Consider the following 12,918-nt stretch of genomic DNA (forward strand, 5'->3'; position numbering starts at 1 on the left):
ACTGAAGAAGTAATGGTAACAAACATAATAATAAAAAAAAACATTTATAGTTATAGTTTTGTTTAATCTGGACACAGCAGTGTACTTTACATGCAATGTAGAAATGACAAACTTCTCTGAGGCCTTTGATCAGGATCCCAAACCTTTTGGTGCTATTGTTGCTGAGATCTTCTTACCAGCAGGTGGGGCTATCAGATCAGCCATGACACCACGTTCGACCCTCCAAACCAAAACAGACACTGAGAAATACTAAGTTTAGCAAATGCACTGGCTTTATTGAATGTTAAATACCAGACTCAAACAAGAACCTGTACGATGAACTTGTAAACATACAAATGCAGTAATCCTAATACTCTTAATATGCCACTGTTTTTTATTCAATGCACAAAAGGCAGTTTAAGCTTATCTGTAAGTCTTGCATGCTTGTTATAATATAAAGCATGGTGCTGTGCATGAGAGCAAGAACACACACTGAGATTTCCACTTTCCAGCAGGCAGAAAAACCCTGCTCCATTCCTCTGGCGGAACATTCAGCATGCTCTCAGTCACAGCAGGAATGCTGTTTTCTCTGTACAGTTATGAGCCTCGGTCCGGCAGTTGGCAGCATATATTGAGGTTGAAGTGAGAGGGGAGGAAGGGTGATGCATGTAGGTAGCAGAAAGTGACAACCAGGCATTGTGTCAGAGTTAGAAGCTTTAACTGTTTGCAGGTGAGACATGCATACCACTGTGGTTTAATGAGCTGATGCAGGTGTGAGGTTATGTGGAGGGACGTCCATGAGATGGGAGAAAAAGGCAGGGTCTTTATAAGTAGGCCTGCTGGAAAGCAGAGTGAGGTGGTGTAAATGGTAGAAATCAGAAGAGAGAGCAGGACTCCATCGCCTGGCAGATCTGGGCGAACACTTCATCTGGCGACCTCTCGGCATCAATCTGCAGACAGAGACAAACGGAAGCCTTTCAGAAACTATCAACGTCTTCATACTGAGTGGAGGACAGCGGTGTGCTGCAGCTCACAACCGACTGATGACCTCAATACCTGTTGTGGCATTTAGAACGCACACACACTCATACACACACGTGGTGTGGCATTTAAACCTTCAAACAACTCATTTTTAAAAGGATGGCTCACCTCCAAACACAAAGTATATGATTTTTCTCCCTGCCCTCATGTTAGTGGACACATCAGTGAAGTGAGTGAACCCCCACTGAGTTAGATGTCACTTCTAAGGTCAGAGCTGACCTTTAGGGCAACATCTTTCAGCACCAATATATTCTAAAATATCCAATCCTACTGTAGATGTAATCCAAATTCTCAAAGGTGCTCATTTTAAGAATAATACTGTCTTCTTTAGTTAGGGTTAGAGCTTTCTTCCAGTGATAGGAGACCAAAGCCAATGTTGTTGTTGTCTTCAAAACAGTACCTTAGTGGTTATTTGAATCTTTAGAATATGTTAAGACAAATTGCAGACATTGACTTGTCATAACTGAGAAAAATTACTGGTGAAGCAATAATATCAGAGTAAACTATGCCAGTTAGGGAGACTAAATGAGGAAACGCTGCAGTCTTCATGTCTGAAAAGTGAAGCTAGTTCAGGAGAGCCTTAAATCTGAGCTATTTCTGTTGGCTAGTAGGGGAAAACTCCAGTGGCTGCACAAATAGAAGTCTGATTGCGAAGAAACAAAACAAAACAAACAAAAACAAACACCTCTTATTTAATTTATTAGCCCAGTAAATATTTTAGTCATGGTTACATTATTTAGATTAGCATATTTTACAATAAAGAATGATACAGACTGACATGTTTTTTAACTATATTGGTGTGGATCCTTTCATTCTCAGTATAAACTGTTAAAAAGAGAGAAAAGTTAACTTTTTATTAGTTATAAATTATCTTAATTATTTTCACAGTCCAATCCACTGTCCACAAAAGCCAAAATTTCAGCTGTTTACCTGCTACAACACATCTGATTCAAATTAAATGGATATCCTCAGCGGCTTGCTGTCAAGTTCTGGTGAAGTGGATATCATCCAGTTTATTTGTAAAATAATACTCTGCTTAGAAAACAACAAATGAAAAGTGGTCATGACAACAAGGAGAATGAAACTGAACCTCCACTAGTATAGATGATTTTGCAATGGTTGATTTTTGCCGTCTGTCTTAATTGGTGAAAACACAATGTCCTGAAGATCGTCACTGGTTCCAACCTTGGTTGGGAGGGGTTCGAACTTTGGCCTTTCTGCGTGAAGTTTGCATGTTCTACCTGTGTATTTGTGGGTTCTCTCCAGGTACTCCAGCTTCATCCCAATGTCATACAACAGTTCTTCACACAGCCCTGAATCATCTGGAGCTCCTGGACACCTATGTCAGGTTGTTGATTACAGTTCAGCATCCAACGCCATCATTCCTGACATCCTGGTGGAAAATCTGGCTGAGCTGGATCCAACTGCCCAAAAGTGGTCAAGGTGGGCCATCTTTACTCACCCACACCCACTATCAGCACCAGCTCCCCCCTCGCCTCTGACTGCGCCCCCATCCACCCCTCCAACTCCATCATCCAAGTTCGCTGATGACACTCTTCAGCAATCTGTAAGCTAATTTGCTGATGATGAATCATCTTGCAGAAAGGAAATACAGAAGCTGTCGGAGTGGTGTATTAAGAACAATCAAACACTAAACACCACCAAGACAAAAGAAAAGGTCATTGTCTACAAGAAGTGGAGAGAAAATCATGCCCCATTGACCATCAATGGTCAACTCCACCATGTGTGGAGTGAGTGGATTCCTTCAAGTTCCTGAGACACTCATCCAGACAGACCTAAAGTGGACGGCAAATACCTCAGCACTGACTAAAAAGGCTCATCAGAGGCTCCACCTTCTGCAAATGCTGCAAACGCACCACCTGGAGAAGAAGAAACTGCTGGTGTCCTTCTACTGGACCTCATTTAAGTTGTTTGCTTATGTATGCTGTGAGGTTTGCTGCCTGCTCGGTTGCTGACAGAAGGGTTTTGCAGAGGGTGATGAGAACTGCTGGAAAGATAATTGAATGCCCTCTGTCGTCCCTGGAGAACATCGCTAGCTCCTGGGCAGAGCTCTGAGGATCTCAGCAGACACATCCCACCCTGGACAGAGTCTGTTTAAAAAGCTGCCATCAGGGAAGTGTTACAGGTCCCTGAAGTGCAGAACAAACATACTAAAGAACAGCTTTTATCCATGGGCTGTTAGAACCCTGAACTCCTTACGATGAACACTGTGACATTGCCACAATGCATCATATTTACTGGCTGAAACATGTGCAACAATTACAAAATCCTAATTTTATTTACTGATGGATTTTTATTTACTATTTTATTTGTTTTGTGTCACTTTTATACGGAAGCGTGGAGCTGTCACCCAAAAAAATAAAAAACTGGGACCTTTTCAAGTTTTAACGTGATAAGATTATTGTAAAAATGTGAAACATATCACGTTATAATGTGATACGTTTATTATAAGAACATAGCCTGTACTGTATGCAGATGATGTTGCGACCTATATTGGAGCAAAATACATTTTATGGAAAATATACTCATTAAGCAGAAACATTTCAGTTCTTTTTGACAATGATTAATTGTTCTACTCTGGTTTATTGTTGTACACACAGAAATGTGGGACAGTTATGAGAAACATGGTAGGTCACCTGCCTGCGCACAGTGAGACGGTGCGTGCGTGCGTGTGTGTGTGTCTGAATTGCCATAGAGCAGCCTTCCCCTTCTTGGGACCTCTTGAGCCAGTGTCCTGCAGGTTTTCAATATGTCCATACTGCAGCACACTTGACTCAAATAATGGGTCGTTAAGAGGCTGGTGCAGACCTGGTTTATTATTGTACACAAGACAGTTATGAGCAACACGGTGTGTCACCTGCCTGCGTGAAGTGAGATGGTGCGTGCATGTGTCTGAGTTGCAATAGACTGTGCGCTCTGCTTTTAGTTAATAACATGTCTCCTGAAATAAAAAATTAAAATTATAAAGGCTATATGCACCGCTGGGACTGGGAGAAATAAGTTGCTGACACAAAGGCGTGGTCCTGTCTGCTTTAAGGGTGCAACGTCAACAATATCACAGTTTCCTCCAAGCTTCATCAAATCTCTCCAATGAAGTAAAACTTAATCCCATTTGATAAATTAGGCATTTCTCTGGACGTAGCACACACAGTTTCCCCATACAACTGCAAATGTGGTTTATAGTGGTTTCAAGTTTTTACAATAAACTTATCAAGATATAATTTGATAAGGTCCCAGTTTTTTTTATTTGCTTCCGTACTTTTATTATATTTTATATAGATTTTATGTTATCTTGTTTTTATAGATTTTATTTATTTATTTATTTTATAGATTTTCATTTATTCTTGTATAGAGTTTATGTTTTTAGAGACCTTCTCAGTGGTATTCTATTCTTTTCTATTCTGTATAGGAATGAATGTGATTGGTTGTTTATCACCTTGTCACTTTGTGTTAGGGAAGTAGGGAAGCACATACATACATACATACATACATACATACACTAATATACTAATATATACACACACACATATATATATATATATATATATATGTGTGTGTGTGTATATATATAAAATCTTCCCTCACTCACTCTCCCATCTCCCCTGGGTAGGCTGGGAGGCTGTTCATCTCAAGCTCAGGTCCTCTACCAGAGTCCTGTGAGCTTGAGGGTCCTACGCAGTATATTAGCTGTTCCTAGGACTGTGCCCTTCTGAATGGAGATGTCTGATGGTTCTTCAGGTATCTGTTGGAGCATGGTAGACACGGGCCCCAGTGCTTGATGAACACTGGTTCTACTGTTGGCTTCACTGTCCAGGCTTTCTCCAGCTCTTCCTAGAGTCCTTGGTATTTCTTCAGTTTCTCGTCTCCGTTTTCCTGATATTTCCATTGTTTGGGATGGCTACATCAATTACTTGGGCTTTCCTTTGCTGTTTAGCCATGATCACAATGTCCGGTTGATTGGCCACCACCATTTTGTCGGTCTGTATCTGGAAGTCCCACCGAATTTTAATCCTCTCAGTCTCCACCACCTTGGGACGTGTTTCCCATTGTGACCTAGGAGTCTCCAGTCCATATTCTGCACATATGTTTCTGTACACTACGCTGGCTACTTGGTTATAGTGTTCCATGTATTCTTTGCCTGCCAGTATCTTGCACCCTGCTGTGAGTTGCTGGATTGTTTCAGGGGCCTCTTTGCACAGCCTGCACCTGGGACCCTGCCTAGTGTGGTAGATCTGGGCCTTGATTGCCCTGGTACTCAAGGCTTGCTCCTGTGCTGCCATGATTAACACCCTGTGCTGTCCTTCAGTCCAGCCCTCTCTAGCCATTGGTAGGACTTGTTCATATCCGCCACTTCAGCTATCTGTCGGTGGTACATCCTGTACAAGGGCTTGTCCTCCCATGATGGTTCCTCCATTTCATTCTATTCCTGGTTCCATTGCCTGAGACACTTACTCAGTGCTTCATCTCTCTCTCTCTCTCTCTCTCTCTCTCTCTCTCTCTCTCTCTCTCTCTCTCTCTCTATATATATATATATATATATATATATATATCTCACTTCAATTCTTAACAAAACATGTAATTCAAAACATGTAATTTGTGAATAAATGTGTGCTCTTTTCTCCTAGTAACTGCTGCATCTCTATTTCTTGCTGTTGTTCTTTTGGCTTTCAGTGATGCAGCAGTCCTAGGACGAAATCTTCGCATTCACAGTAGTTTGTCTAGATGATGCTGTTGCCATACTTGTAATCACAATAGAGGGGAGACTGGCATCAGCAGACAAACACACAAATGTGATTTGTTTCATTCATCCCAGATGCCTGGTTTGAGCGCTAAGTGGAGGGATGATAACTGGGGACATGTTTTTCCTTGATGTGACTAAGACATGCTGAAGCTTTATACCGGCTTCTGTGCTTGTTTCTTTGCAAAGAACAAGGATTTAACATTTGTCCCAACTCCCATAAAAATAGAATAAAATTACAATAAGCATTTAAGCAAAAATACTTAAATGCAACACAAATTAAGATTGTACCATGGCTTGACACAAAATAATGTAGGACTTTCCTTTAATTATCTTTGTGCAGAAAGCTTAATAAGGAAGTGCACATGAAATGGAAACATTTCCATACACTGAGTAAATGTTATGAATTTTATGTCATAACCATTTAATTATTTAGTATGAAGGTCTAGGTTGATGTAACAGTAGTGCATTAAAACCACTGAGAAAGTTCATCTGAATCTTACTGTGTGCAGAAGCCTCTTGCGTTCATAGTAAGCAGCAAACTCCTGGGTGTCGCTGCAAAAGCGCTCAGCCCTCCTCTGCAGGACGCCTTCTTTGTCTGAGGCGGGGTGGAAGCTGGAGGAGGGCCTCCCGCGACACTTCAGCCGACTGGACATGGTGTCTGGAGAGCAGTTCAGCAGGATAACTGCACTGGGTTCCCCGATCTGATACAACACAGGGAGAGGAAAGCCATTATTTACAACGGTGAACCTCTTTGTATCTGTTTAACATTATCCCGCTCTCTCCATCTTTCTGAGGTGCAAATCATCATTCTGAACACCTCATTTCTTTTTGCTGAGTGCCTCTACTTCTCTTTTAGTCATGCATTTACACTCTGTTCCCATTTCATTCCTATTAATCATACTGCTAGTGCTGCATGACTTCCCCGACTCCTTCATCTTGCTCTCTTTTTGTGGATAAGCCTCATTTCTGCTGTCTATCCGATCAGTCTGGTGCACTTGCCTTGGCTTTGTACTCCTCCGCCTGTCTCAGGTCTCTGGGGAAGCCGCTAACCACCACACCTTTTCCCTGCCGTCCAGACAATGCCACAGCATCACACAGCAGTTCCAGCAGTGTGTCCTGCAGATAAAAAACGACTAATTATTTACCTCCTATGTCCTAATTAAGGCTTGATGTATGACTGAAAAATACATTAAAAATGTCTTCCTTTGTAATGTTAAAATAACAACCAATATAAAGTAGGGCACAGTGGATTGTTAACTAAGGTAAAGATGGAAACTACTGCAGGCTCTGCAGGTTTACACTGTCAGTTTGTTTTTATTAAACCTTTAACCTTTGACTGTTTAATTGTTCTGGATCCTGTCTTGTGTAATGCATTGTTTTAAAAATGATTAATTGATAAATTGATCATTTGAAATGTAAATAACATAATAAATTCCAAAAGCACCAAATTTTATCATCACATTGTGTTTTTTGTTTGAAACCAAAAAGGTTTCAATAAAAAGAAAACCATCCATTTTTAAAAGTAAAGACGCCAAAATTAGCATGTAACATAAATGACTGGTGACAACAGACTGTTCATTCACTTTTATTACAAACTAGAAGACAAACAGAAAAACTTGTCTCAGTGACGGTTTTGTTTCTGCACAGCTACATGTATGGTATGTGCCATTAGAAAGACTCCAAAGACAATCCTGTAAAAAAAGTTTGTTTAAAATCAGTTACATCTTGCAGCTATGGTCCCTTCGGGTGCCACACAACTCATACTTGAATATTAAGGCACAAATTTCTCAGAGCCCCTGAGTTTTTAAGATTTAGAGTTAGTTTTCTAGTTTGCTCAAAGATTACAAATAAATGCACCCAGTAAATCATGTAAAAGACCATAAAACAATTAATATGTGAACTGTTTGAAGCTTCCAGTTTAACGCTTGGCTGAAGTGAGTGAGCATTACTGACATCTAGTGGTAAAAATGGGAATGTCAATGACAAATGCAAAACATGGCTGTAAATGGACGGTGGCTGTCAGTGGCCAAACTTTTTTTCTGACGTAAACATGTTTTTGTCTGCAGGAGGATCCAGTGCCCTCCAGTGCAGCAATGACTGGACTAAGGTGTTCCTAATTGCATAAAATAAATAAATGATTGAGAATCAAAACATAACAGCTATTTTAGTGAAATATATCAAGACATTAGATACCAATTTAAACACAAGTTTTAATGAAATAAAATAAGTTTTTCTGTCTTTGACCTATGATTTTTTTTACGTTTTGCATCTTTAAGTGTTTTTCTGAGCCATAAGTGATTATATTTTTATAAGAGGGAGGATGACTTGTCATGTTGGGGTCGCTGCGTCTTTCACCGGAGAGTCATCTTTTATTTTAACTTTTAGCTTGGAGCTAAATTACACTAAGAGAGGCTTCAGAGATCTGAGGTGGCGCTGTCTTGGCTTTGTTCAGTAGCTGATTAGGTGGATTATTGCTCTCCATTGTGTGCTAGTTAATGCTCTCTTGATGTTTTCTGTCTGCTAATTATGCTTCAAATGCTTGTACTGCTGCTGCAATTACAAACTTTATTTATCTCCTGCATGTTTGGGAAATGCGTTATGACAATTTAATTGCTGCTGATATTTATGAGCATCTTGGACAGAGTTGCTTTGTGGCAAAACATATTTTCAGCAATAGAGATGTAACTCAAGATCGGGTTAAGAAACAACTTCTATGTAACAGCATTATCAAGCTGCTGAACTCCTGTTTATACTTCTACAGAATTTAGCTGCTTTCATCCCAAGTAAATGTTTGTCTGAGTGTCTTGAATTGCAGCATAAGGGGGGGATATTGAATAGTTTCAAGAGAACTGCTCAGCTTAGTGCTACCTCACTAGAGAGCAAACTCAATAGACAGTATGTTTTTAAAAAAATTAAAGTTTAAATCATGACGCTATAATTGCTTTCAATCATCCATCCAGTAGCACTACAAACAGCCTCCCAAATTACCATAAAGCTCAATCAAATGTTTAATTCTTGTCAGCAGAATATTACAGCCTTTATGGAAATCAGTTCTAAGCCATGTAAGATTTAACTAACTAATAAAATGGCAAACTGAATATTTTGTGACTACAATAAATGTCTTTCATCGTGTTTTTATGGGGCTGCTGAGCTTCATGTCAGCGGCCTGACAGATGCAGTAGTCAGTAAAAGTTTAATACAGTTTTCCAGTTCTCCATGTTTTAATTTTTTTATACAGTGTTTCAGGATTTCTGTTTATTTTAGAGACTGCAACGGAGATGGATGGGGAACATTCACAAACCTGATCTCAGGAATTTGTTCCAATATGTGCAAACATAAGGAGAAATACAGCATACAGGGCTCCAGAGAACAGCAAGAGATCAACTACATAATTACTAAATCCATCCCTCCGGTCTTGTGTCAGGCCTTTTCTGGATCGTTTCTATTCTTTAAGACATCACCTCTGGATACTGTTAACCCTGTAGATATTTATTTATTTATTTTTTTGTCATGCCACTTCTTTTTTTCTCGTCTGCTTGTCCAGTTTTCTTAAACCTTTAAGGACCTGTTTCACACTATGCTGAGATGTACCATGTTTTCAGCTAAAAGCCTTTTGGAAATCACTTTGTTGGTGTGAAAATACTAATAACAGGCAACAGAAAAAGGGAAAAATATGCATTTTTGCAACAGGCTGCTAATAAGCAAGTGCCCAAAGATACTATTTACAATGGGTTCTTTGCTAGGTTGTAAGTTGCTAAGGACACAATACTAGTTCATTTAATTGTGCTAGAAACTTTTTTTTTTTATGCTTGACTGATTCATAGCTTAGCCTTAAATGGCTTACATACTGTTTAAGAAAAAAACAAACAAACAGAAAAACGCTTTCCTCTGACAAATGGTCAGGTACAAGGACTGGACTGTAAATGAGTAAAAACGCAGCCAAACATTGTGAAAACATGAAGAACTATTCCTCATGACCACTTTAAAAGTCTGGCTTCTTGGAATAAAAAATAGAGAAGTGAGAGGTGGGATTTTATCAACCAAAACCTGACCTTCTTTATTGTCTCCATATTCAGGCTACACTTCCTGGAAATCTATAAGTTGCTGGTCTGCCTCCAAGTAGAATCCTCTACTAACAAGTGTACTGTACAGCAAATATTTGAACATTTATGCCAATAATAGAGTTTGTTGCCCTCATGAGTGGAAGGTTAAAAAGCAGGTATACACTCGGTCTAAAGGGTAAAACAATGTGCCGTTTCTATGATTGCTTTTCTCTGTTCCCAACACAAATACAGATTAAGTTTTTGATTTGTCCGTACGTTCTCATCCTACATCGTCAGATGTGAGTCTTTGTCATGATGAGACTTTCCAGATCTTATCTGTTGAATTAAGCAGGATAGATTGGATAGCAGAAAAATCTAATCCCTGAGTCTTCATTCAGGAGGTTTCAAGCCAAACAGAAAACAGCAGGGGCTATGCAACCATTAACTAAGAGATATGACACTACCACATTTTGGATACTAAAAAAACAAAAAACAAAAACAAAATGCTGATTAAAAAAAACTTTTCTATTTTGTAAAACTTTTTTTTTTATTTTGTAAATTTAATTTGCAAATTTAAAATAAGAGACCCCAACACAATTTACAATAAAAAAAGATAAATGAAATACAACAGATATCTGAAAAATACTATAAGAATCTGTACAGTCAGACCAAAACAGATAAAACTAAATTTGAAGCTTTTTTAAACCAGATAGAAATACCTACAGTGAGTGAAGAATATATTTCTGAAATTTTGAAGAAATAAAAAGGCAATATCAAATCTAAAACCTAATAAAATGGCCGGTCTGGGTGGTTTCCTGGGGGAGTGGTGCAAAGAGATGAAAGACCTTTTGATCCAAAAAATGAGAGTTCTATTTAACGAAGTGCTCAGGACTGGAAAGAAGCCGCCATCAGTTTAATACCAAAAGAAGGCAAAGAGAGTGTTTTAAATCAAGATTACAAGATATTTACTCATATTTTATCCAAAGGACTTGAAATAATTGTTCCCCAAATAATCAGCATGGATCAGCTGGAGGTAAACCCAAGACAAAATAAGATGTACATTACATGTGATTGATTATTTAGAGACAAATCAAAATCAAGCAGTACTTACAGCATGAGTCTTGATGCTTAAAAAGCTTTATATTTAGTGAATTGGAAATTTTTGTATAGAATGCTAGCAGAATATGGGTTTCACCAATCCCTCATAGCTATTATTAAATCATTATATGACAGCCAAAAAGCAAGAGTGAAAGTAAATGGAGCCATGTCAAACTCATTTAGCTTAGGATGGGGAACCAGACAAGGCTGCCCTATCATCCCTTTATTATTTGTTTTATTCATTGAAGCTCTGAGTCTGGGGATCAGACAGAAAAAAAGGTATTGGTATAAGAATGTATGGGCTAGAACAAAATTTCTTATTTGCTGATGACGTACTGATTTATTTTTCCAACCCTGATATTTCCATCATAAAATTTTTGTCTGTCTTAGATTTATTCAGCTTAGTTTCAGGTTACAAAGTAAATATTTCACAGACACAAATGTTAAGTTTTTATTATAAACCTAACCAAACATTAAAATCCTACGTCCAACAGAATTGGGATGTGGACCATATAAAATCAATATCCCCCCAAAATGGGCAGATCTATACGACTTAAACTTTAACCTTTTGAATAAAAAAAACTATTAAAGGAGGACATCGGTAGATGGAACCTAATTCCAATACTAAACTTTGAATCATGACGTGAGTCAATGAAAATGAACATATTAACAAGAGCCATGTATTTGTTCCAAAGTCTCTCAATCCTAATTAATGAGAAAATTTTAAATAACGGGACAAATTAATGTCATGATATATTTGGCAGAAATGAAAGCCAAGAATATTATTTTAAACTCCTCAGTTGATGAAAAACAAAGGAGGACATGCAGTCCCATGCCTAAAGGATTATTTTATATCCACTCAGTGGGGGTCTATTTTGTTGGTGCCATTCTGAATACAAGGCTACATATAAGGAAATTGAGGAAAATATATCAGGGACGGTTCCCATCCTAGTGAGCTTGGGAAATATATGATAAAAAAGATGATAATTGATGATTGATTGATAAAATTGATGATGATTGATAAAAATAATAGTAGAGATTAATTACAAAAAAATTTGCCTAAAGAAATAAAGCTGCTTTGAAACTGACTTTATTCTAAATAAATTACACTCAAATCACAAAAATTAGGCCAACAAGGGCCTCTTTTTTTTTTTTTAGGTTCCTTCAGATTCTCCATTATATTCTTAAATTAACAGAGTACAACATATTTGAAAATAATTTGCTCAAAGTACTTGTCAGTCACATAAGGTAGATGCTGAGCTTAAAGGGATCTCAACACGCTATAAAGGGCTACAGGAAATTAAATTAAGAAACACTATTTATATATCAAACAAAAAAGGGAAAAGGAAACTAACAGCCAAATACCCACAGAACTTTGGTCAGAGCTTTGCTCATTTCAGTGGAAAATATGTTTAAATTCATTTAGGACATTTGGCTAAAACTGCCTTGTTAGATACTTTATTACACCTGTCCAGACATCCCATCATACTGGATCATCAGGTTTTTGTAGAAACTGTGGATCCCAGTTCTTTTATTTATTCTTTGCTCATATTTAACAAAGAATAAATAAAGCCTGTATACTAGTGGTTTCTGTTCGTCTGTTCTGTTTATGTCTGTACAAAAAAACAAAACTAAACAAAAACAAACAAACCCAAAAATAAACAAACAAACAAACAAAAAAAAACCCCAAAAAACAAAACAAAAAAAAAAACAAATAAAAAAACAAAACTAAACAAAAACAAACAAACCCAAAAAACAAACAAACTAAAAAAATTAATTAATAAAAAATACCCCAAAAAACAAAAAAACTAAAAAAAAAACCCTACCCCCCCCCCCCCCCCCCCCAAAAAAAAAACAAAACAAAAAACAACCTTTTCTAAAAGTCCAGCGACTGGATTCTCTTGTCCTTGACAGCAGAACTCAAATGTTGATGAGAAGACTGCCAGCTGCCATGTTTGGTGACATTATGAACCTGACAAGGAAAACTTGCAGGAT

The 12,918-nt window shown here is 38.0% G+C and overlaps 1 protein-coding gene across 1 annotated transcript in view; it reads right to left on the minus strand.

Moving 5' to 3' along the window:
• Positions 1–250: 250 nt before the first annotated feature.
• The window catches only part of ak5 (adenylate kinase 5), a 116,444-nt gene continuing 103,776 nt past the window's right edge, over positions 251–12,918 (minus strand). The window contains exons 12-14 of the mRNA XM_041992747.1: positions 6,782–6,898; positions 6,283–6,483; positions 251–929 (exon numbers count right to left, since the gene is read on the minus strand). Coding sequence (XP_041848681.1) covers positions 855–929; positions 6,283–6,483; positions 6,782–6,898 — 393 coding nt within the window. The 3' untranslated portion in view covers positions 251–854. The remainder of the gene's footprint in view (positions 930–6,282; positions 6,484–6,781; positions 6,899–12,918) is intronic.

This window comes from Melanotaenia boesemani, chromosome 8 (assembly GCF_017639745.1).
Source record: "Melanotaenia boesemani isolate fMelBoe1 chromosome 8, fMelBoe1.pri, whole genome shotgun sequence".
Lineage (NCBI taxonomy): Eukaryota > Metazoa > Chordata > Actinopteri > Atheriniformes > Melanotaeniidae > Melanotaenia > Melanotaenia boesemani.